This window comes from Aythya fuligula, chromosome W, assembly GCF_009819795.1.
Source record: "Aythya fuligula isolate bAytFul2 chromosome W, bAytFul2.pri, whole genome shotgun sequence".
Classification (NCBI taxonomy): Eukaryota; Metazoa; Chordata; class Aves; order Anseriformes; family Anatidae; genus Aythya; species Aythya fuligula.
Genome location: NC_045594.1, coordinates 6,263,500 through 6,290,744, shown reverse-complemented (window position 1 = coordinate 6,290,744; position 27,245 = coordinate 6,263,500). Strand labels below are relative to the sequence as shown.

Below are 27,245 nucleotides of genomic sequence, written 5' to 3'. Positions count from 1 at the left end.
TTATAAATATTCCTTTTATAAATATTACTAAATTCAGATTGAGTTGAGACTTCATTTATAACATTAAAATAACATCAATTATTCTTTTAAGTTTCATGTTGAATTATTTTTAATTCTGCACCAATACCTTCCTTCAAGCATAGGTCAAAGCACATTTACTGAAGATATTGTTTTATTTCATTAAGGGTTACTCTTAAACTATTGAAACAAGCTACAAAAGTGTTTCCCCCTCTGAATCACAGTATTATCAAAATTTAGAAAAAAAAAAGCTTTTTCTTCTTTCTTTCAAAATCCTCTGCTGGAACAAATAATTCCAAAAACTATGTCTCACTTTTTGGCAAAAAAATATTTTACTCTACAAAACTGGTGTGAAACTCTGATTCAAGCATATGTTCTTTGTGGTACCACTGCAAACTGGCAGGACAGTTACAACTCTTCCCACAGCTGGAAAAATTATATTCTGCTATGGCTGCCACCAAACACAGAATCTGGAGATTGTTATTAGAGCTTAAATTTCACAGTTAACTTCTAAATATTTAGCACTGCCCTTAACTTTTTCATTCGGGAAAAATTCTGCATTCTTTCAAGGGACATTACATGTTCTGTCCTAAGCAAGTTGCTCTTTTCAAATATTATATGGGTTTTTACTCACTAGGTCTAGGTGAATGAACTTAATTATATATTTTTAAAAATAAAATTCAATCAATCCTCCTGGAAAATAAACTTCTGTAGGGAAATTAAACATTTTTTTTAAAAACAAAAATGCTCAGAGAAATTAATGGAATGTTTATTTTAATACACACTCTTAGAAGATGTCAAGATACATAGCTTTGTATCACTATCAGACACAAGGTAAGGCATAAACATCACAGATGTAGTCCATATATATTTGTTGTTAGCATCAGTCCCCTAAACTTACAGAATAACGTAAAACACAAACAATAAATAATTGAAAATCCTTACCGCTTTGTACCCCATATCTGTTTTGCATGCTTTTCTCCCTGAAAACATTAGGATTCCTTGCCAGAATAGCCTGCAGCAAGACCGGTATATCTCCTTCTGGATCATCACTGCCAAGGTTATCTTTCAATTCTCTGCAGTTGTGGAAGTAAACAAATAAAGAAACAAATGTATTTTCAAATTGTAAGAAACAATGTTCAAGTTAAAAAGAAAGAAAAAAAAAGAAATAAAACAATTTACTGCTAAAATAAAGAGAAAAAAAAAGTATGCAAAGCACTGTTCCCTACCTCTATTTTTCCCCTCTCTTCTTTAAGGAATGGAAGGAAAATTTCCTACCAGTCCTCAAAATTATTCTCTGTTATTAAGCACATATATATCCACGGCTGTCAGATTCTGGCTATTATATAAGTTCCTTATACCCACTTTTGATCTTCTCCATAGAAGAACAACACTTGTATAGCATCAAGAAAGCATTGTAGGATTAAAAATAAGATATCCATGAATGTATAATATTCAGGTGACATATTTTATTATAAAAAGGGAAATTGGCATGTCATTGACATCACAGGATTCCCTCTGAACTATCAAAAATGTAATGGATTTTCTATAAATGCATGCGTGCTTTCATCTATTGTTTGTTTTGAGGACTTTTTAAAAGCTACTTCCATTTGATCAAAGCAATTTATTGGAATATGTAGGAAAAAGTGCTGTCAACATAAGACAATTCAAAGGACATCATACAAAAATGAACAAAACAAAATATATATTAAACAAAAAGAGGATACTTGCTGATTCAATTCTTTAATATTAAAGTTCAATACCTAATCAGAATTGACATGGGTCTTACATGGGTCTCACCAAAAAGTTTCTTTTCGTATAATGCTGGATATATAGTTTGTCTATAGGTATTATTAAACAAACTGGAACACAAATAGGTGTTGTACAATCAACATCGCGATGTTTGCACTTGTAACTTGAACAAACATTAGCTCTATTTAAAAAAACAAAACAGAAAAACCACAGTTATGCTTAAGTGTTACTTGACTGAAATAATTGGCTCTTATACACTGATAATCTGCTACAAGACTAACAAACAACCTGCACATTCAGATTTTCAGATTCGCACAAACATCCCTCTCAATCCATTTCATTTTAATCTCAAGGAATAAGGACAGTGATGTGATATAGCTGAAGTTCAAAATACATACATGTGATCTGTTGACACCTGATTGAGACTGTGGACGAGCTGTGAAACTAAATTTTCATCCCTGCAAGCCAGAAGGCAGTTCACCTCTTCAGCTATCCGTCCATTGAAGAGTAGGCTTTTTGTTGTTGTAGCAGGTAAAGGTGATGGAAGAGGCAGCTGGTTCAAAACTGTTATCAGAAGACAGAAAGAAGTTCAGAATCATTTCTCAGAACACAATCATACAAAGATGGGCAGCCTTCTTACTCTCACATGATTAAGAAAAAACAAAAACAAAAACAAAAGACAACTACATTTGAAATATAGGGAAAATTTCTGGATTTTTTTTTTTAAACACATACAGAGGCTACACTGCTTTAAACAAAACAATGTATTCAAGTCCACTAATTATATTATTATTGTAAATATTTAAATGTGTTAAGGCAAGTTATATGGATAAAAAAAACACTTTTAAACATTCCAAAACATAAAGTTATTTAAAATGTTAAGACAGTTTTCTCTTGGAATTGAAAGCACTGATAATGGGAAGGAAGGGAATGTAAAACCCCTGTAGCTGCATGCAGTAGTCTAAGTGCATTGAGCATAATTTTCTACTCTGATCTTCAAGTTTCCACTTTGTATGGTCAGGGTAGATGGGAAAACAAAACAAAATAATTAATTCAAGCCACTAATTACATTCTCAGATTGTTCCTCTTGTACTGTATTCATTTCTATGCAAGTCATCTTCTCAATAAAAGGCTAGTGGTTTTGATTGGTATGATAATTACAATGTTAATTCACTCAGAATACCTATTCACAAATCAAAGAATCATAAAATGGCTTGGGTTGGAAGGGACCTCAAAGATCATCTAGTTCCAACCCTCCTGCCATAGGCAAGGATGTCACCCACTAGATCAGGTTGCCCAGAGCCTCATCTAACCTGGTCTTGAACACCTCCAGGAATGGGGCACCCACAACCTCTCTGGGAACCTGTTCCACTGCCTCACCACCCTCTGAGGGAAGAATTTCCTCCTAACCTCTAATCTAGATCTCCTCTCTTTTAGTTTAAAACCATTCCCCCTCGTCCTGTCATTATCTGATTGAGCAAAGAGCTGCTCTCCATCTTTTTTATAAATCCTTTATGTACTTTACTCTTGGTAAAAACATTTAATTGCTTAATTAAAAACATCCATAACAATATTTCAATCAGATTATAAATGAGCATACTATACTTACAGAGGGCATTCTTAGGTCTACATGCATAAGAAGGAAGTATATAAAATAAGAAGTCTTGACCAGATGATTGGCAGGGTTATATAGACAAGAGAAGTATAAGCCAGAAGAGGCCAAAAAGTTATCTATACAGATAAATCACTTTCATGGGTCCAAGAAAACAAGATGACTGACTTCCCAGGCTGATTACAGCTCCAAGATAAAGGTTTTAACTAAACCATTAGAAATAGCTTCAGGAAAGAAAAAAAAAAAAAAAAGTAGAAAGCAACATAACAAAGATCAAAAGAAGAAGAGTACTTACGGTCTGTAAGACTAGCAATGCCTGCAAGAGTAGTGATGGGAACATGAGGCATATCCCCATTCATCCTGAAGTTCTGGGATGGTAGTGCCTTCACAGATATTTTAGTTCAGGTGCCAGCTATCATTACTTCCCATCTCCCAAGCACTATAAAGAACAAAAACAAATGACAACATTGTCTATTTAAAAGATTTTTAAATTCAGTAATATAAATGATAAATGAAATGCAGGACATAACCTCAGCTGCATACTAAGTACATTTTGTCAAGAGTAAGTAGAACAATGTAGAATTTAAATATCAAATGGCATTAAGAAATCAAAAGGCAAACTTCTGGTCTAAGAAGCAGAGTCCTTAATCAAAAATGATGCAAGATAAGGCAAACAAGAAATTTTCTTGGGTTATACAGTACTAAACCAATAGTCAGTGTCTGGATATTAAAGGTACAAAGACAATTAAAACAAGTTAATGAATTTTATACCTTATTTTGAAAGAAAAAATAAAAACTAAAAAATTGGTAGCAGAACTTCTGTTGATTCATACTGCTGTGGAGAGCACTTAATCCATAACCAGTTTAAGTAATTAGCTACGTTCACCTGCCAAGTTTGGAGAAGGAAGTATTTTTCATACAAGAGGTGGCTAGCAAAAATAAAAGGAATAATATACAGATGTAAAAATCAAGGAAACAATGTGACAAATACAAAATCTTCATGTATTTTAAAATAAGTATCTATTTCAAAATTAATCTGAAGATCTCTATTTAATATTAAACACTCTCTGGTAAAACTACTGCTAGGAACTGTATCCCCCATTCCACAAAAAGAAAAGTTTTAGTCCCACTAAACTAGCTTGTTTATTTCCTGTAAAATGGTACATTTTATATTCAACTAATTAATAAGTATGCATTCATTCAGTTTTCACTAATTGTAAAGATATCTACTAAAGATATAGTTTAAAAAAAAAAAAAGTTGTCACAATAATTTCAACTGCAGTTGCAAGAAAACAAAATTTACAAAGATCACACATTACAATCCACTATTGTTATACTAATGAAATGACAAAAATTGAGCATGATATTGTCTAAAGACAAACAAAATAAAGGAAAGGAACTTGATTTTGTATACATCTGCCTACTATAGATAGGCACCTGTGCTAACAGTTTGTGAAAGAGTAAGAATTCTTCCATAAGCATTTATGTTGCCTGCTGAAGATGCTGAAATCGTGATTTGCTTACACTTACTTTACAAATCAATATTTTTGAGAATTACATTCACAATACATATAAACCAAAAAAACACTGTCATTTCCTTACTAATTTTTATCTCATTCTTTCTTATATAGGACACCACTGCTAATAAATACATACTGTTCCAAGCAAGACAAGGAAACTTAATGTTATCAGTCTTCCTATTTAAAGTTTTCATGAACCACTGAAGTTAACTTTTCAGTTTCCTTATCTACACATAACTGAATTATTTGAAGAAAAAAATACCAACGCTGAGGTTAAATAGGACAGTGAGTGGACTTCCTTTGCTACACCTGCCATGGTCTCATTCTTACCTCTAAATTACATTTGTTTATTAAAAATATAGTACATTACAGATGTAGAAACTTAGCTAACTTAGCTAACTGCTGCAGACAGTTTTCTTAACCTGTGTGTTTCTTAACTGTGTGTTTTGTGGTGTTTTGTTTTGTTTTGTTTTTCTCTTTTTTTTTTTTTTTTTAACCAGGAGAAAACAGACTTCATACAGCCAGAGCAGTTTCAAATAATAGTCAAGGTTCTTTACCTGAAACAAACACAGATATATGTGGGAAAGTAATTTGCAGGTGGCTCTGTGCTGTTTCACACATCCCTGAATTAGAGATAATGAGGAAACAAGCAGTAGAAACAAAAACTTGAGCAAGGTTGAGATAAAGTAAATTGGCTACAGTGTTAAAGATGAGCTTTGGGCAGTGGCCAATTGCTAGCTGGCTCAAGGCGTGTGTCTGAGGGTCTCTAACAAATTGTATGACAGATTCGGGAGTGTGGACAGCGCGTGGGGCTATGGGGAAAGTATATGTAGTAGTGACAAAGGGCACTAAAGGTCTCCTGTTCAAGAGCCATCAGAAGTCTGTCTTGCATCCCTTCAAATATACACAGGATTTTAGTAGTTTCTTAGTTGCCTAAATAAGCAATTCTTTAAAAAACAAACCAAAAAGAATCCTACAAACCCATAACTTAACTTTTCCCATGATGAGTCTGCAACAGCAAACACAAAAGACCTACTAACACTTAAATTATACATACAATAGAAAGGCCATGTCTGATAATCCACTTATCCCAACTGAAACTGCATCAAAACTGACTAAAGCTATGTCAGTAGACAGCATTATTGGAAATCCTGTATGCAGCACTGAGGCAAGAAAAAAAAAATCTTAGTATTTTCAATTCTTAATAGCCTGGGGAAGGTATAACCATCAGATGTAGTCAATATTAACACAAGTTCTTTTCCAGTATTACTGCTGCAATAATTAAATTATATAGATATTCAATGGGAAAAATTCCTCCAAAACCAGACACTCAAATCAGAAACCTTCTCCACAGACACATGATAACAAACCCAAAATGGCAAGGTACAGACCTGAGAATGTATCAAGCTAGGATGGTCAGGGGAAGAGCATTCTTTATACGAGGAGAGAAGAACAGGTTAGTTTGTTTAGCTAACAAAACCAAGGTCAAGACAGAATGTGATTGCTTTCTATATGGCAATCAAAGAAGGCTGAAAGGAAGGAATGCTAAAGGCCAATGCTAACACGAAAAATAAATGAATGCATGAATGCAAACAAGAAGAAAAATGAAACAGAATCTCACCATCACTTTCTGGAGTAGCCACTTTCTGGAACAGCCTTCTAGTAAGAGTAGTAGTAGAATCATAGAATCATCAAGGTTGGAAAAGACCTCCAAGATCATCTGGTCCAACCATCACCCTACTACCCCGACGTCACCCACTAAACCATGTCCCTAAGCACCACGTCCAACCACTACTTAAACACCCCCAGGGATGGTGACTCCACCACCCCCCTGGGAAATCCATTCCAATGCCTGACTACTCTTTCTGAGAAGAATTTTCTCCTAATTTCCAACCTAAACCTACCCAGCACAAGCTGAAGCTATTCCCTCTAGTCCTATCACTGGTTATCTGTGAGAAGAGGCTGAACACCAGCTCCCCACAACTTCCTTTGAGGTAGTTGGAGAGAGCAATAAGGTCTCTCCTGAGCCTCCTCTTCTCCAGACTAAACAACCCCAGTTCCCTCAGCCGCTCCTCATAGGACCTGTGTTCCAGGCCCTTCACCGGCTACATAGCCCTTCTCTGGACAGACATGTTCCAGGGCCGCGATGTCCTTATTGTAGTGAGGGGCCCAAAACTGAACACAGTGCTTGAGGTGTGGTCTCACCAGAGCAGAGTACAGGGGGACAATCACCTCCCTGGTCCTGCTAGCTACACTATTCCTGATACAAGCCAGGATGCTGTTGGCCTTCTTGGCCACCTGGGCACACTGCTGGCTCATGTTCAGGCAAGCATCAATCAGCACCCCCAGATCCTTTTACTCTGCACAACTTTCCAGCCACTCTACCCCAAGCCTGTAGTGCTGAATGGGGTTGTGGTGGCCAAAGTGCAGGACCCAGTACTGAGCCATGTTGAACCTCATCCCATTGGCCTCTGCCCATTGACCCAACCTGTCCAGGTCCCTTTACAGGTTCTTCCTACCCTCTGACAGATAGACACTTCCCCCCAACTTGGTGTCGTCTGGAAACGTACTGAGGGTGCACTCAATTCCCTCATCAAAATCATCAATAAAGATATTAAAAAGAATGGGCCCCAATGCCAACCCCTGAGGCAAACCATTTGTGACCGTTCGCCAGCTGGATTTCACTCCTTTCACTGCCACTCTCTGGGCCTGGCTATCCAGCCAGTTTTTAACCCAGCTAAGGGTGTAGCTGTCCAAGCCATGGGCTGCCAGCTTCTCCAGGAGAATACTGGGGGAAACCGTGTCAAAGGCCTTGTAGAAGTCTAGGTAGACTAAATCAGCAGGCTTTCCCTCATCTACCAGATGGGTTACCTGGTCATAGAAGGAGATGCATGTTGAGCATCTAGTCCACCAACACCCCCAGGACCTTCTCCTCAGGGCTGCTCTCAATGCATTCTCCACCCAGCCTGTATTTGTGCTTGGGATTGCCCTGGCCCAGGTGCAGGGCATTGCACTTGGCCTTGCTGAATTTCATGAGGTTCACACAGGCCCACCTCTCAAGCCTGTCCAGGTCCCTCTGGATGGCATCCCTTCCCACCAGTGTGTCAACCGCACCACAGAGCTTGGTGTCATCTGCAAACTTCCTGAGGGTGCACTCAATCTCACTGGCCATGTCATTAACAAAGATGTTAATCAGCGACGGTCCCAGTACTGATCCCTGAGGAACACCACTTGTCACTGGTCTCCACCTGTGGACATTGAGCCATGGATCCCAACTCTTTGAGTGCAACCATCCAGCCAATTCCTTACCCACCAAGCGGTCCATACGTCAAATCCATGTCTCTCCAATTCAGAGATAAGGATATCGTTGGGGTCAAATGCTTTGCACAAATCCAGGTAGATGATGTCAGTTGCTCTTCCCCTATCCACCAACGCTGTAACCCCATCGTAGAAGGCCACCAGATTTGTCAGGCACAATCTGCCCTTAGTGAAGCCATATTGGCTGTCACCAATCACCTCCTTATTTTCCATCTGCCTTAGCATAGTTTCCAGGAGGATCTGCTCCATGATCTTGCCAGGCACAGAGGTGAGACGGACTGGCCTGTAGTTCCCGGGGTCTTCCTTTTTTTCCCTTTTTAAAAATGGGCGTTATGTTTCTTCTCTTCCAGTTAGTGGGAACTTTGCCGGACTGCCACGACTTCTCAAATATGATGGATAGTGGCTTTGCAACTTCATCCACCAGTTCCCTCAAGACCTGCAGATGCACCTCATTAGGTCCCATGGACTTGTGCACCTTCAGGTTCCTTAGACGGTCTCAAACATGATCTTCTCCTACAGCGGGCAGTTCATCATTCTCCCAGTCCCTGTCTTTGCCTTCTGGAGCCCAGCTACATGGCTGGAGCTTGTTAGTGAAGACTGAGGCAAAAAAGTCATTGAGTACCTCAGCTTTCCCCATATCCCGGGTGAACAGGTCTGAAAAACTGGGGCAGCATCATACTGATTTAACTAAAGCACCATGATTAAAGCTAATTTCTGCAGCTGCACACTCAGAACAAAACCATTACAACTAATGTATTAACTATTTTATAATTTAAGTGAACAGTGGAGATTTTCTCTTAAATCATCAAGTATACTATTATAAATTTAACAATGCTTGTGTCATAGGTAGTTTTAAACTTCCACATTTTGCAATAACCTACTTTTCTCGTTAGTTACTATGTATATATGAATCCTTCCTAGTTATCAGTCTATAAGCTAGATCCTAAGAAAAAAAAATCACTTCAGAAATGAGGGGAGAGGCAGAAATAGCATGAATGCATATCCTCTAGTTTTCATGCAAATAAGATACTGCAACAGAGTAAATAATACATATACACCCACAAGAGGGTACATTTCTGGTTTCCAAACCAGAGCTATAGTTTAATACAATAACAGCAATTCTTTTAAAAGTTTCCACAGCTAAATGGTTTTAAAATATATTAAGGAAGGAGATATGGTTGACAAAATGTAGTTTAACACGTTACATGAGAAAAAAAAAGCACATACATTCACAATATAAATTTTCTTAGCATTAACTCAGTCTTAGCAAAGTCAGCATTAGAAGTGAACAGCAATTAATCACTGATGGAGCTGTCTTAAGGTTAAAATAGTAATGCAAGAAGCTATAGAGCCACCTGATATGAACCTAATTTTTACAACCAAATGGGGGATCGGTGCGGAGGAGGAATCCAGAAGACTCATTATTAATGATAAAAGCCCACACAAACACAGTAGCATGTATAAAACCAAGACATTCACATTACATACAGAATACTTTCACCTTCTACAATATTAGCTACAAATAAAATAAAATAAAACTTGAAAGATACAGATACAGGAATCCCAGAAGCACAAAACCAGATGAAATTCAGTGTACTACTGAAATCCATCTTTGGTTCATAAAGCGAACAACCGATAGAATCTAAGTGATGCTGACAAAGCAAGTGAAAGATTAAAGGTTGTTCCGCATCCAAAAGCAACTTACAATAGAAATATATAAATATATATCATATATATATATGTAGTAACCAGCTTTCTTCCTCTGTGGCTACTGCCACCACCCTAATAAATAACAACAACACTTAAGCCTGTACTGCCCACATGCTGCTAGTGGCAGTGACACCGAAGTAAATGGCAACAAACACTAGTAAATGTGGCAGAAGCATCCGGAGTGTAAGAGATCTGTGAATTCAAGGAAAGATGGCCATCAATGCAAGAGCACATGCACAGTTTCTACCAGAGTAAACTAACAAAATATAATTGTGCTTTACACCTATAATAACTCCTCCTGGCAGGATAGGGGAACTGACACAATCAAACACACACAACACCCCACCCCCTCAAAAAAAAACAAAAACAAAACAAAAAAAAACACCCACAAACAAACAGACAAAGCCCAAAGCCATATGCAACAAATACCTATGGGTAGTATGCAGCTTCCCTGATCTACATTACATAAATGTCCAGCAGGAAATGTTGAAAATTCATTAGAACACTTTCCTGAAAAGAAGGAATAGGTCCCTAACAGCGTTAGGACCTTTTTCTATTACAGCCATTTCCTTCTTTTAAACACAGAAAACTTTTCCCATTTGTTCTTTTTAATTTATAGAAAAACTAAAAAGCACTTATATAGCAGCATTCTGCACTTAAAAATAACATCTTAAATAATTCAGGTGCTTTCAAACTAAGAACTCTTTAAAAGAAGCCAATATCAAGTCCTTCATAAACAAATATTTAAGCACCAATTAAAAGTCTATTCATTCAGGCAATAAAACATGTCCCAAAAAATTGCAGAAAACCAAATTATATTTATGAAGTGTTTAATGATTAACAAGTGTAGCTTACTGCAGCCAAAGAGGAAAATGTAAATCCCACAGATATTTATTTTCATGGAAAATACCCAGTATACCAGCAGAGCTATGTAAATAACCAATACTGTTCCCTAGGAAAGTGAATTTCCTGCTATTTCATTAGAGAAGTAAGGCAAAACAGTCTGTTTGAAGAGCCTTACTATTAGGCAAATCAGTTATCTTAACACATGGGAATTAAAAAATTAAGTGAATGGAACAGAAATCTCGCATCTGGTTCCAAAAAAAAGATACTACTGGATCCTCCTCATTTAAGAAGCCATACAAGATCAAGTCTTACTTCGTAATCAACAACCTAAACCAAAGAACTGATGTTTTAAAAAGTTGATTCGTAAAAAACACACATTATTTCTGCATGCACAATAACTTTAAGAGCTATTAGACATGAAATACCTTAGGCTAGTTATGTTCATCACCTCTGCAAAATAAAGCAGATGGAACTTCTGTCATGGAGAATTCATATATTTGGGGAGTTTATTACTGCTCCTTTTGCATCTTTTTATACTTAAACCATAAATATCCCCTTTATGAGCCTCTCCCTTCATGTCAAAGACATGAAGGCTCTCCTACTGAGAGCTCCTGAATTCTTTTTGTCCTTTAGAAGCAAACATAGAATTAAACTGTAAAATCCTAACTTTGCTTGGAAGCAGTCATGATATTAAGCACAGCTGAGAAATTCACAAAGGGAAAACCCCCAAATACTTTAGTAGTTCATACATTTTATCTCCCATCCACACTACATATTCCATATGCAATTTTTATTGCAGCTAACAAAGTACATCTGTAATTACGCTGTTTTTAGTGAGCACAGCAGTTTTTCTTGCTCAGACACACAAGCAAAAGCTGATATTATATAGAGGTAAGTGAACAGTGTAAGAGCAAGAGCAATTAAAAGGGATCAGTAGGCCAGCACTTCAGGTTCCTTAGACGGTCTCGAACATGATCTTCTCCTACAGTGGGCAGTTCATCATTCTCCCAGTCCCTGTCTTTGCCTTCTGGGGCCTGGGCTATGTGGCTGGAGCTCTTGTTATTGAAGACTGAGGCAAAAAAGTCATTGAGTACCTCAGCCTTCTCTATATCCCAGGTGACCAGGTTTCCCACAATTGTGGGTCCACAATTTCCGTAGTCTTCCTTTTACGACTGACATATCCAAAGAAGCCTTACTTGTTGCCCTTGATGTCCCTGGACAAATTTAATTCTATCTTGGCTTTATCTTTCCTAACCTGATCCCTGACTGCTTGGACGATTTCTCTGTATTCCTTTTTCAATAATAAGGAAATAAGGAAATAATAAGGAGAATAAGGAAAAATCTTAAGTTTCACATTGTAAATTTCTTTCATAACTTCTGGTATAAACTTAAATAGAATAGAAGTGAGTAGAACAAATAAAATAGAAGATTCACAATGATATTTCAAGATTGAACCACTGTTGATCTTGAGGGAGAACAATGTCAAAAATCAAGGTGAGACCAAGTTAAACACTGTAGGTCATATAAAGAGATTTGATTGTGGGTGATCAATAGCGTTGTTTTTTTTTCCTACTTAAAAGAGCAAAGCAGAACCTTAATTCATAACACACAAAATAACTGAGAAACTTTTCCTTTGAGGAACTGTGCTAAATGTATATATCGATAAACAGTGATACCAAGCATATTATAAGAAAACTCCTGAACTGAATACATTACTTGCTTTCATGCCCCTTATCAGTAAAATTTGCATCAACTGAAGCTTTTGTCTGTTTTCAGTGACAAACACATTTTTTTCATTTCATTTGCAGACTATTTTGAAAAACACTGAACACAACACTTCTGTAACAGCTACCTCCTACTTCCATAGCAATTCCAAAATGCACAAAGAGAAAAGAAGGCCAAAGTGCTTACTTCAGTCTATGAAACTTACTGTGAAGTAAGTTTCTTACAGTCTAAGAAACTTACTTACTTCTAGTCTGGTTATGTTCTGCTCTTTTAGGTCTATGCTTCTCCAGCCATCTTTCACAATACCCAAGGGTGTGACAGAGTCACAGGGCTGGAAAGCTGAAACTTAGCCTCTCAGACAAGTGCACACGTGTACATGCATACACATGTACAGAGACAGGAGAAGAAACTGGAATGAAGAATAAGCTTAAATACTGTGTTGGGTCTGTCTGAGCTGGAGTCACCTTTTCCCTGCAGCAGCCCACACAGTGCTGTACTCTGCACTCGTAGCTGGAACAGCACTGATATCACTCCAGTGTTGTGTCTATTGCTGCATAGTGCTGGCACAGCATCAGGACTCCTTCCAAGCCCCCAAGAGCCAGCAGACTGGGGGTGGGCAAGTGATGGGGAGGGGACATTGCTGGGGCAGCTGACCTAAACCAACCAAAGGGATATCCCATAACACCTGATGTCACACTCAGCAATAAAAGGGGGGGCTCTCGTGGGGGAGGGGGCTGTTCCTCCTGAACAACCACTACGTGTTTGGGGCCCTGCTTCCCAGGACGTGGCCGAACACCGCTCGCTGATGGGAAGTAGAGAATAATTTTTTCCTCTCTCTGTGCTTCCTGCGGACTGATTGCTTCTTTTGTCTCTGTTTTTTTTCCTCCCATTCCCTTTCCCTTTAATTAAACCTTTCTTATCTCAAACCTCGAGTTCTCTGTGTTGTATTTTCTCCCCCTTCCTCTTTGAGGAGAGGGGGAGTGAGAGAGCGGTTGTGGTGGAGCTCGGCTGCCCACCTGAGTAAAACCACCACAGTCCTTTTTGGCGCCCTAACGTGGGGCTCGAGGGTTGAGATAACAATAGTATTGATTGAAGTATTTACAACTAACATATTGGTTAGTCATAATGCTCGGTTTTCTGGTAATACTTTTCTGTGTGGATATGTTGTATATAGCCCACTCTCTGTTTTCTTTTTTCCTTTACATCCGATCGGAGAAAGTGTTGAAGTCTGTGCTTGTTTTTTTTATCATGTTGTGCTGTAACATACTGGCCTTCAGTTTTGTTTGGTATTCAAACCCGGCATTGTTATCCTCCTGGTCTCCTGGAGATTATCTTATTGAAAATATTAGGAATTACAGTGCCTTCTACTTTTCTCCCTGTGGGCTAATTACAGCAGCCTTTCAGTATCTTGGATACCCCTGGTCAGATATTATCCTCCTATCACTAGGTCTAGCGTTTGTCATCTTCCCCAAAGTAAAGCAATTTATTAAGAATATTATTCAAGGACCTGTCCCCAGACAAAGTTGTGGGTGGCAAGGTGTGTGGGGGGATTTGGGCAGGTACCTATCACGGTTTTCTCCTCCAATGGTTCTAAATTTCACCCCTGAACAAGTACAAAATCCAAGAAAACTGGTGGAATGTTTGAAAGACGTATGCCCTGACCCTGGCAATACTAGAGAACTCCACCAGCTGGCTGCACTCTGCTGGGGTCTGGCTTACGCCTATCAGATGTCAATTAACATTGCCCAGCACCCTCAAGGGGATAGGGAGGTTCCTGAATTTGATAATGAGACAGCACACACTGTGACCACCCTAGAGGACCGACCATCTATGGTATCAGTCGCCCCTGTAGTAAAGACGAAACAGTGGAAACGGAGATCAGGTCGTTTAGTAAGGGAAGAAGCTCCTTCTACGAATGAGGGAGAAGAGGAAAAGGCAAGTGGCTCTAAAGCAGCGTTATCACGGCAACATCGCGAAGAAGAGACTGAAATCATAGATGAATCAGAAACTACTCGGTCTCTATCTCTGAGTGAGCTGCGAGAAATACGGAAAGACTTCAGTCGCCATCCAGGTGAGCACATCCTCACTTGGCTGCTTCGATGCTGGGATAGTGGGGCCAATACCCAACAGCTAGAAGGCAACGAAGCCAAGCAGCTGGGATCCCTTTCTAGAGAAAGACTCATTGATAGAGTAATTGGAAGAGAGGCACAAGTTATCAGCCTCTGGAGGCGAATCCTAACAGCAGTGAAAGAAAGGTATCCCCACAAAGAGGATATTGTCTACCAAGTAAACAAATGGACCACTATGGATAAGGGCCTCCAGCAGCTGCGGGAATTAGCTGTGCTGGAGATGCTTTATAGTGATTTAAACAACGCCCAGGCACCTAAAGACCCCGATGAAGTGCAATGCACAGCGTCCATGTGGCGGAAGTTTGTACGAGCTGCACCCCCAACACATGCCAGCACACTGGCAGTCATGGGTTGGGACGAGGGGATGGGGCCAACTGTGGATACCGTGTCCAACCAGCTTCATAAATATGAAGAAAATCTCTCTCCCCCAGTACGGGGCTGCATTTCAGCTGTGGAGAAACTGTCCCAACGGTTAGATGAACACATAGCTTCGTCCTCACCTAAACGGAAAAATCTTTCGGCCATCAAGCGCCAGCAGTCCCCGGCTCAAACAAGGGAGAATCCGGGACGCACACCGCGAGGTACCTTGTGGTTTTATTTACGTGACCACGGGGAAGATATGAGGAAGTGGGATGGTGAACCGACCTCGGCCCTAGCTGCTCGGGTACGTGAGCTACGGAAAGATACAACAGCGACAAAGAGGGCCCCTAGGAAGATTGCTGCCCCAGTTTCTGTTGAACAGTCCCCCAGAGGCAGTAGAAGGAATAGTATTACTCCTGACCCTGATGAAGAGTTTTCTGCTTCACGTTTGGAAGAAATAATTGATAGATACTCCGACCAGGATTAGTGGGGCCCTGCCTCTGGCCAGGTAGAGGAGAGGGACAACCGGATTTACTGGACTGTGTGGATTCGATGGCCTGGCACACCGGAACCGCAAAAATATAAAGCTTTAGTGGACACAGGCGCACAGTGTACCCTAATGCGGTCAGGCCACCAAGGGGCAGAACCCATCTCTATCTCCGGAGTGACGGGGGGATCCAAAGAGCTAACCATATTGGAAGCTGAAGTGAGTCTAACTGGGAATGAGTGGCAAAAGCACCCCATCGTGACTGGCCCAGAGGCTCCGTGTATCCTTGGCATAGACTACCTCAGGAAAGGGTACTCAAGGATCCAAAAGGGTACCGGTGGGCTTTTGGCATAGCTGCCTTTAGCACAGAGAAGATTAAGCAGCTGTCTACCCTGCCTGGTCTCTCACAAGACCCTTCTGCTGTAGGATTGCTGAGGATTGAAGAACAGCAAGTGCCAATTGCGACTACAACTGTGCACCGGCGGCAATATCGCACCAACCGAGACTCCCTGATTCCTATCCATGAGTTAGTTCACCATCTGGAGAGCCAAGGAGTGATCAGCAAGACTCATTCACCTTTTAACAGTCCTATATGGCCAGTGCGGAAGTCCAATGGCGAGTGGAGGCTAACAGTGGACTATCGGGGCCTGAATGAAGTCACACCACCACTAAGTGCAGCAGTGCCAGACATGCTAGAACTCCAGTACGAACTAGAGTCAAAGGCAGCTAAGTGGTATGCTACAATTGATATTGCTAATGCATTTTTCTCTATCCCTCTAGCAGCAGCATGCAGGCCACAATTCGCTTTCACTTGGAGGGGCATTCAGTATACTTGGAATCGACTGCCCCAGGGGTGGAAACATAGCCCTACCATCTGCCATGGACTGATCCAGACGACACTGGAACAGGGGAACGCTCCTGAACACCTGCAGTATATCGATGATATCATCGTATGGGGTAACACAGCAGAAGAAGTTTTTGGGAAAGGGAAGAAAATAATTCAAATTCTTCTGAAAGCTGGATTTGCCATTAAACAGAATAAAGTCAAGGGACCTGCACAGGAAATCCAGTTCTTGGGGGTAAAATGGCAGGATGGACGTCGCCACATTCCGACGGATGTGATCAACAAAATAACAGTTATGTCTCCGCCAACTAGCAAAAAAGAAACACAAGCTTTCCTAGGTCTTGTGGGATTTTGGAGAATGCATGTGCCAGGCTATAGTCAGCTTGTGAGTCCTCTATATCGAGTGACTCGAAAGAGGAACTCTTTCGAGTGGGGCCCCGAGCAACAACAGGCCTTTGAACAACTCAAACAAGAAATAGCTCGTGCAGTAGCCCTTGGGCCTGTCCGTACTGGACCAGCTGTGCAAAACATACTGTACACTGCAGCTGGGGAGCATGGGCTCACCTGGAGCCTCTGGCAGAAGACCCCAGGAGAAACTCGAGGCCGACCTTTGGGGTTCTGGAGCCGGGCCTATCGAGGATCAGAAGCCAATTACACCCCAACTGAAAAGGAAATATTAACAGCATATGAGGGGATTAGAGCAGCTTCAGAAGTTGTTGGTACAGAAGCACAACTTCTCTTGGCCCCACGGCTACCTGTGTTACATTGGATGTTCAAAGAGAAAATCCCCACTACACATCATGCAACCGATGCTACGTGGAGTAAATGGGTAGCGTTAATTACACAGCGGGCTCGAATGGGGAAACCCAATCGCCCGGGAATCCTGGAAGAGATTATGGACTGGCCAGAGGGCAGGGATTTCAGAGCACCGACAGAAGAAGTAACCTGTGCTGAAGAGGCACCACCATACAATGAGTTGCCAGAAGACAGAAAGCAGTATGTGTTGTTTACTGACGGATCCTGCCATGTGGTAGGGAGCCATCGGAAGTGGAAAGCTGCTGTGTGGAGTCCCACACGACAAGTTGTGGAGGCCATGGAAGGGGAAGGTGAGTCAAGTCAGTATGCAGAAGTGAAAGCTATACAACTGGCCCTAGAAATTGCTGAAAGAGAAAAGTGGCCGGTACTGTATCTCTACACTGACTCATGGATGGTGGCAAATGCTCTGTGGGGGTGGCTGCAACAATGGAAACAGAACAACTGGCAGCGCAGAGGTAAACCTATCTGGGCTGCTACCCTGTGGCAAGATATTGCTGCCCGGGTAGAAAACCTGGCTGTAAAGGTACGTCATGTAGATGCCCATATGCCTAAGAATCGTGCTACCGAAGAACATCAGAACAACGAAGAAGTAGATCGAGCTTCAAAAATTGAAATAGCTCAGGTGGACCTGGACTGGGGACGTAAGGGTGAACTGTTTGTAGCTCGATGGGCTCATGAAACATCAGGACATCTGGGGAGGGACGCCACATATAGATGGGCTCGTGATCGAAGGGGTGGACCTGACCATTGAGGCCATCACACAGGTTACCCATCAGTGTGAGACCTGTGCTGCAATTAAACGAGCCATGAGGGTAAAGTCTCCCTGGAACAGGGGGAGATGGCTTGGATTTCGATATGGTGAGGCCTGGCAGATTGACTACATCGGACCACTTCCACAAACCCGCCAAGGCAAACGGTACATACTCACCATGGTAGAAGCAACTACTGGGTGGCTGGAAACATACCCTGTAAACCATGCCACGGCCCGAAACACTATCTTGGGCCTGGAAAGGCAAGTGCTGTGGCGACATGGTACACCGGAGAGAATAGAGTCCGACAATGGGAGTCACTTCCGAAACAATTTGATCATTTCCTGGGCCAAGAGACATAGCATTGAATGGGTGTTTCACATCCCTTATCACCCACAAGCCTCTGGGAAGGTTGAGAGGTACAATGGACTGTTAAAAACTATGCTGCGAGCATTGGGTGCTGGGACATGGAAACATTGGGATATAAATCTACCAGAGGCCACTTGGCTAGTTAACAACAGGGGGTCTGAAAGCCGTCCTGGTCCTGCTGAAACAAAACCCCTACACACTGTGGGAGAAGCTAAAGTCCCTGTAGTGCGTGTGGGGAAGTGGATGGGGAAGGCGGTGTGGGTTGCCCCTGCCTCGGGAAAAGGCAAACCCACTCGTGGGATTGTCTTTGCCCAAGGACCAGGGTATACCTGGTGGGTAATGCAGAAAGATGGGGATATCAAGTGTGTGCCTCAAGGAGATTTAACACTGGGAGAAAATTAATCTGTCATCCAAGTTATGTGTTGTAGGAGGACACTGCAGAACCAATGACAGGTCAACTTTGCAAGGAACCGGGCAAGTGCAACACTGCTGTGAGCTAAGCTGGTGCTGGTGTCAAGAAAACCAACTTCGCCTGCCCTGAGTGACCACTTTGACAGATGAAGGCGAAACCATCAACAGTTTTTATGAGCATTTTGGGAAAAGACCTATAGAATAAAGAGAAGTACAGACATAAAAATGCTTCAATGGACAGAAAACAATGGTGATGAGAACATCTATATACTAAACTGTACCTGATTGTGACACAAATGTTATGGAATAAGGGGTGGAAGTTGTGTTGGGTCTGTCTGAGCTGGAGTCACCTTTTCCCTGCAGCAGCCCACACAGTGCTGTACTCTGCACTCGTAGCTGGAACAGCACTGATATCACTCCAGTGTTGTGTCTATTGCTGCATAGTGCTGGCACAGCATCGGGACTCCTTCCAAGCCCCCAAGAGCCAGCAGACTGGGGGTGGGCAAGTGATGGGGAGGGGACATTGCTGGGGCAGCTGACCTAAACCAACCAAAGGGATATTCCATAACACCTGATGTCACACTCAGCAATAAAAGGGGGGGCTCTCGTGGGGGAGGGGGCTGTTCCTCCTGAACAACCACTACGTGTTTGGGGCCCTGCTTCCCAGGACGTGGCCGAACACCGCTCGCTGATGGGAAGTAGAGAATAATTTTTCCTCTCTCTGTGCTTCCGCGCGGACTGATTGCTTCTTTTGTCTCTGTTTTTTTTCCTCCCATTCCCTTTCCCTTTAATTAAACCTTTCTTATCTCAAACCTCGAGTTCTCTGTGTTGTATTTTCTCCCCCTTCCTCTTTGAGGAGAGGGGGAGTGAGAGAGCGGTTGTGGTGGAGCTCGGCTGCCCACCTGAGTAAAACCACCACAAATACATACAATCAGTAACTACAGTTGGTATGCCCATGGTCTTATAGAATGGGATTTCTGCTGAGTCAGAGGACAGCACAAAGACAAGCCAGAAGGAAGACAGTTACACTTCCCCAAACTTTTATGAACACAGCTTTTAGGCAACTGAGGAAACAACATCTTATTGTTTTCTGACCTGCCTCTCTCCTGCCCCAACTGCTTATTATTTTCCTTGCATCCATGATTTATATATTATTCTTGTTCCTCCATAAAATCCGGTCTGCAGCCATGCAGGTATTTCTGCAGAGCTTTCCTTTTCAGTATGCAACACAAGGAACAGCAGAAATCGAGTTACTTAAATTTGACAGGACAAAAATATTACCATCAAGTTGCCACTGCAACTACTCTCCGCTACATAGGTACATAATCCATAGCAACAAATACAGGAAATCATATACCAGAGACATTGCATATACTTGTTTTTCCTTCTCTCTCTTCCCCCCCACCCCCACCTCTTTGAGGAAGAAGGAATAAAAGGGCTACTAGCATGTTCGTGGATCCACAATTTTGCATAAATCACTATTTTTCTCCAAAAATCACAGAACTGTTGATGTTGGAAGGGACCCTCTCAAGGTAATCACGTCCAACCCTCTGCTCATGCAAGGACATCAAAAGCATATTGCCTAGGAACTGAGCAAAAAGTAAAAATAAAGGTTAAAAAAAGTCATTGTACTCAAACTGACTACATATTTTATTTTCTTTATCAGTAATCTTCATTATATATGGCAAAACAACCTGACTTTGTCTACAACAAAATAAATCCAAAGACAATTCAGCCACTTCACAACACAGAATCATAGAATATCTGAGTTGGAAGGGTCCCACAAGGATCATCGAGTCCAACTCTTGGGTCCCCAAAGGACCGCCCAAAAAATCATACCATGTGTCTGAAACTGTTGTCCAAATGCTTCTTGAATTCTGACAGGTTCGGTGCCGTGACCATTTCCCTGGGGAGTTTATTCCAGTGCCCGACCACCCTCTTGATGAAAAACCTTTTCCTGATATCCAGCCTGAACTGCCCCTGTCACAGCTTCAAGCCGTTTCCTCGGGTCCTATCACTGGTCACCAGAGAGAAGAGATCAGCGCCTGCCCCTCCCTTGCGAGGAAGCTGTAGACCACGATGAGGTCTACCCTCAGTCTTCTTCAAGCTGAACAACCCAAGTGACTTCAGACGCTCCTCATGCGTCTTGCCCTCCAGACCCTTCACCATCTTCATAGAACTCCTTTGGACAATCTCTAACAGTTTTATATCTTTCTTATACAGTGGCACCCAAAAGTGCAGAGTACTCAAGGTGAGGCCACACCAGCTCAGGGTAGAGCGGGACAATCACTTCCCTCGACCAGCTAGTAATGACATGCTTGATGCACCCAAGGATACGGTTGGCCCTCCTGGCTGCCAAGGCACACTGCTGGCTCGTGTTCAGCTTGCTGTCAACCAAAACCCCCAGATACTTTTCTGCAGGGCTGATCTCCAGCATCTTGTCCCCCGGTCTGAACATATAGCCAGGGTTGCCCCATCCCAGGCGCAGAATCTGACACTTGCTCTTGTTAAGCTTCATATTGCTGGTGATTGACCAGCTCTCTAATTTGTCCAGATCTCTCTGCAAGGTCTCACTACCCTCAGTGGAGTCAACAGCTCCACCCAATTTGGTATCGTCCACTAACTCAGTCAAAAAACCTTCAACTCCTACATCCAAATTGTTTATGAAAACATTGAAGAGGACTGGTCCTAAAATGGAGCCCTGGGAAACCCCACTAGTGATAGGTCACCATCCTGATGTAACCCCATTTACAAGAACCCTCTGGGCCCAATCCATCAGCCAATTGTTCATCCATCTTATTATGCTTTTACCTAACTGTATTCTGGTCATTTTGTCCAGAAGGATATTGTGAGTGGCAGTACCAAAAGCTTTACTGAAATCCAGAAAGATTACATCGACTGGCTTCCTTTGGTCAACTAGCTGGGTGATCTTGTCATAGAAGGAAATTGTTTGTTAGACATGACCTTCCCCTAGTGAACCCACGTTGGCTCTGACCAATGACTGCATTGTCCTGTAGGTGCTTTTCAGTAACTCCCAGAATAATCTTCTTCATAATTTTACCAGGCACTGAAGTAAGACTGACATAAAACACATTTTATTAAACCAAATAATAAAGTATTTCCCAAAATCTGAGGTTACCTATTCCATAGATGAAAAGTGTAAACAAGACACTGAGCCACATAATTTAATATTTTCAGAAATTACAGAACACTATTTTTTTAACTCCTCCTCTAAAAGAAAGCATTTTCTTCATTTTAATCTTAAATAAAAAGTTGGCAGACTTTTAGATTACAAAGGCTCCAAAGAAAGTTGCATCTAACATTTCTAATCTTGACATTAGGGAAAGTTTTTGCTCTGTTACTGTCAAAACTTGCCACATTAACCTCTTTAGAATGAGTAAACCCATGTGGAAAACAAGTTACCATGCATACAACCACACAGCAAGAGTATATACAGCTATAAAAGTCATCATAAAGTAAAAGAGCATCATCAACCCAGAAATTGTACTAAAATCTGCTAAGAATTAAGCCTACACTTAAGTTTACCAGTTTTCCAAAGCTATTCCACATTGCAGTTTTTACTTTGGCTTTTAAACCTGTTCATATATTACTTTGAAGTCAGAAACAAAGTTTCTTTTGTGAAGAGAGTTGACATGTACAATGAATAGGTTTTTTTATAATCCCTGAGCCTTTTTAAATGCATCTTGCAAAAAAGAAATGGGTAACATCATCTCCAACCGGAATGGTCTTTTTAAACAAAGTTAGAAGTATCCATAATGACAGAAGCATTTATTCCTATACAATCAGTGGAAGCAACAGTCATCATTATTCTATTCACAGAGCCATGGAACTGGAGGAGATTCAGCTTCCATATTTAACTATAACTGCTAGCACTCAATATGAGTCATAGACTTCCTACTCTTACTTTGACAAATATGAAGACCTTTGTATAAATAAATAAATAAATAAATAAATAAAAATAATAATAATAATAATAATAATAAACCTCTGCAAGCAAATGAAGCAGATTAACTGAAAACACATGGATCCAACTTTTCTATGCCCCCAATTAGACTGTAGCTACAGTTTAGAACAACCACTACAGTTATTCAACTGGGACCAAAAAAATAAAAATAAAAAACAGGTATGCTCATCCCCGAAGAATGCATCACCAACCAGCAAAGCCATGCCCTTTCTAATTGCAGGGGAAAAAATTAAAAATATAAAAAAAAAAAAGTAGTAAAATACTTGTGCACTATACTAAATTGTCCATCTGCATTACAATAGTTTAAATATAAAACTTCTATTTTGTTGAACTTTCATTTAATATACTTGCAGAGTTTTTACTGATGATAAAATACTGTACCGTGTCTGGCTGAGATGTAGTTAGCTTTCCCTGCAGCAGCCCTGTACTGGGTCTGGCTGGGATGTTAACTTTCCCTGCAGCAGCAGTTGTGGTGTTTAGCTGCCTAGCACAGTAAAACCACCACAAGCCCATACAGTGCTGTGCTCTGCACTTGTAGCTGGAACAGCATTGGTATCACACCAGTGTTTCGTCTAATAAGAGAATAAGGTTTTTTTCTTCTCTCTGTACTTCCATGCGGCCTTTGCTTGTTTTTGATTTTTTTTTTCCGTTTCTTTTCCCTTTAATTAAATTATCCTTATCTCAACCCATGAGCTTTTTTTTTTTTTTCTTTCTATTATACTTTCTTCTTTCCCCTCCTCTTCTTTTGAGGAGTGGGAGCGAGAGAGCATTTGTGGAAGAGTTTAGCTCCCCAGCTGAGTAAAACCACAACTACCCTGAATAATACAATGTACTACAAACTGAGGCTTAAGCTTAAGCATAACATGACATTCCCATTACATTCCATTATAAATCACTGTCTAATCAAAGCTAACTACTTCGTCTGCTATACATTTTAAATTTCCTCCTCTTCCTTTTGAGAATATGCAATACAGTTTGCAAACATGGAATTGTAATAATTAGGACAAAATCTGAACTAGAATGCCCTGAACTTTGTTATGAATAGTAAGAGAAATGAAGAGTTCCAGTAAGATCAAACCATTTCCAATAAGGTGCACAGTTGGATACAGATAAAAATCTGCCCATTCCTAAGATTTCCTCTTTTCCAGTAACCCTTCTCTAAGATCAAAAAATATGATGCCTTTGACCTGCTGAAGTAACCATTATTAACAGAGAGCATATAAATTGCCACGCAAAGTGCTTGCTTCTCAAGTCTAAAGGAAACAATGAATTTTTGTCAGTTGTGCAATTCTTCCCAAGTAACTTTTACTGCATGTGACACACCTGAAACTTGTTTGATTCAAAGCAATGGTCACAACCCTTGAAACTGTTTTAGAAATGTATATAGCTGCTTGTAATGACCATCTGCCTTGCCTCAGAGTTCAGTTCAGTCTTCCACGAGGACTTTGCAAGCAAGCACCTTCTCTGTAAGGGAAATTATTGTTATGTCACACAAAACGTGACAGTTCACCATCCAAAACTCAAGTGATGCTGAAAAGTGCATCCTGGGCTTAAAAAAAGAAAAACACAAACACAAAAACAACTTCTTAAGATACTGGTTCTTAGAAATGCCTTTATCACACCCCTCAGTACTTTTTAGAAGAATGAAAGTCCTTCAAAATCGCTCCTTACCACAGATTTTAAAACTAGATGAAAAAAGAACTGGGACTTGCCATATTCCTTGAGCTGATCTCAAGTTCTCTCACTTCAGAAGACAATTTTGATATCTAGCCTTCACAAAGCATGCAAAACTTCTTATACAGGTGCTATTTGAATGTCCAGGTTATTATGTGAGACAAGCACTCTTGAAAAGCTATAAAAAATCACTGCCATAAAAATTTCCATTATGTTTTTCTAGCTTTTTAGAAGTAACTAGAAGTTTCTAGAAATTTCTAAAAACTTCTAAAAACTAGAAGTTTCTAAAAACTAGAAGTTTTTAGAAGTTTCTTCTTTTAGAAAGACCTCACTGCTTATTAATACATAATGGAAAAAAAGGGTTCCTAATATTAAAGGAAAGTTAAATTCCACTGAATAGCATACAAGAATAAACTCTAGCTGGAAACCAATTCAAGATGATAATTTGAGGTAACTGGAAAGGTTCACACTAACAGTCTCCAAAGTGACAATTCCCTCTGTAGTCACTTAGGGCATAGCTCAACTTTGAAAAGCATTTAGGAGACTTAGCTTATTGTCTTGTGGGTTTTTTTTGTTTGTTTTCCCCAAATCAAGATTGAAAACTGAAGACAATATGTAACAGGTATATTTACAGATTATTTTATACCTATATATTAGCTTTATCAGTTAATGATATTACGAAAAGGCTACCAAGTCTGGTGCGTCCCAAAGACTACCCCCCTTCCTACTTGTTCAAGTAGGATCAAATGATGCTGCGACAAGGAAACTCCAAAATATCAAAAAGGATTTTATGTCTCTTGGAAAGATATTGAAGGGATCGGGGGGATGGGGAGCGCAAGTAGTGTTCTCCTCTGTCCTCCCAGTTGGTGACTGGGACCCAAGGAAGAAGGAGACAAATGAGCCAAGTGAATGATTCGCTGAAAGGCTGGTGCCATGCCCAAGGTTTGGGGTTCTGTGACCTTGGACGCACTTTTGAGGGACTGGGCATGCCAGATGGGGCGCAGCTGACCAGGTGGGGCAAGAGTGTTCTGGGCGGTAAGCTGTCTGGGCTTATCAGGAGTGCTTTAAACTAGATGCAATGGGGGAAGGGGATGCACCTCTGAGTGAAGAAAGCATACCTGAGAACATTATCACTCTAAGTAATGGCAGGGAAATACTTCTGAACTGCCCCAATGCAATTGGAAAGGGTTCTAGAAAAGCTGTACGAGATTGCCCAGCTGAGGTGCCTCTACACCAATGCACACAGCATGGGAAACAAGCAAGAAGAATTGGAAACCATGGTGCAATTAAACAACTAAGACCTGATTGCTATCACAGAAACCTGGTGGGATGGATCACACAACTGCAACACTGGAATAGAGGGCTACAAGCTCTTCAGAAGGGATAGACAAGGAAGGAAGGGATGGGGTGTTGCCCTCTACATTAGGGAAGAGATTGATTGTGAAGAGTTGACTCTGAGAAACAGCCATGGACAGGCTGAAAGCTTGTGGGTGAGAGTTAAGGACCATACCAATAAAGACCGCACCAATAAAGGACAGCTTGTGGTTGGGGTCTACTACAGGCCACCCAATCAAGGGAAGCCTGTGGATGAGGCATTCTTCAACTACAAGAAGTGTCGTGCTCACACACTCTCATCCTGATGGGGAACTTCAACCACCTGGATATCTGCTGAGAAAACTACACAGGAGGCTGTAAGCAATTCAGGAAATTCTTAGAGTGCGTTGAGGATAACTTCCCAGCCCAGGTATTAGACAAACCAACCAGAGGAGAAGCATATTCCTGGTACTCACCAACATGGAAGAGCTCATTAAAGTGGTCAAGATTGGAGACAGGCTGGGCTGCAGTTACCACACCCTGGTTGAGTTCGTGATCTTGAGGAATATGGGCCTGGCAAAAGCAAAGTCAAGACCCTGAACTTCCAAAGAGTAAACTTCAAGTTATTTAAAGACCTTGTAACTGAAATCCCCTGGAACACTGTCCTTAGGGACAAAGGAGCTGAACAGAGCTAGCAGCTCTTTAAGGATGTTTTCCTTAGAGTGTAAGAACTCTCCATCCTGCTGTATAAAAAAGGGGGCAGGGAGGGCACACAACCAGGATGGCTGTGCAAGAACCTGCTGGTCAAACTGAGGTGAAAGAATGAAATGCACAGGCAGTGGAAGCAGGGACACGTGGCCTGGGAAGAGTACAGGGATGCAGTCTGGATGTGCAGGGATGGAATCAAAAAAGCCAAGGCAAAGGCGGAAATAAGCTTGGCAAAAGATGCAAAGAATAACAAGAAGGAATTCTATAGCCACATTGGCCAGAAAAGGGCAAATTGAGTTTTCCCTTGCTGATAAATGTAAATGGAGAACTGGTAGCAACAGACAGAGAAGGATAAGGTACTGAACAAACCTCTAGGCAAGGGCTCGAGTTGTGGAGTCTCCTTCTCTGGAGACTTTCAAAACCCACCTGAACGTGTTCCAGTGTGACATGATTTGGGTGTTCCTGCTCCAGCAGGGGGATTGGACTAGATGATCTTTCAAGGTCCCTTCCAATCTCTTAATATTCTGTGATTCTGTGAAAGACAAGGCAAAGATGGAACTGAGCTTGGCAAGGGATGCAAAGAATAACAAGGAGGGATTCTATAGGTACATTTGGCCAGAAAATAAAGGCCGAGGAGAGTACTCCCTCTGATGGATGAGAAGGAAGAACTGGTAACGACAGACATGGAGAAGGCTGAGGTACTCAATAACTTCTTTGCCTCAGTCTTCACTGACAGCCAGGCTTCCCAAGTCATTCATTTCCCTGAACCTGTAGATGGAGGCTGGGGAAGCAAAGTCCCACCCACTGTAAGTGAAGACCAGGTTCAAGACCACCTGATAAACTGAACAGGTACAAGTCTATGGGGCCTGATGACATGCATTCCAGGGTCCTGAGGGAA

General features: G+C 41.2%; 1 protein-coding gene across 3 annotated transcripts in view; it reads right to left on the bottom strand.

Annotated features, from left to right (window-relative positions):
* Window positions 1–27,245, bottom strand: part of LOC116501380 (nipped-B-like protein) — a 192,381-nt gene that overhangs the window by 114,661 nt on the left and 50,475 nt on the right. For all 3 annotated transcript variants that reach the window (XM_032206901.1, XM_032206903.1, XM_032206902.1), the window contains exons 2-4: window positions 3,678–3,821; window positions 2,169–2,334; window positions 964–1,094 (exon numbers count right to left, since the gene is read on the bottom strand). In XM_032206901.1, the coding sequence (XP_032062792.1) occupies window positions 964–1,094; window positions 2,169–2,334; window positions 3,678–3,741 (361 nt within the window). In that variant the 5' untranslated portion in view covers window positions 3,742–3,821. The remainder of the gene's footprint in view (window positions 1–963; window positions 1,095–2,168; window positions 2,335–3,677; window positions 3,822–27,245) is intronic.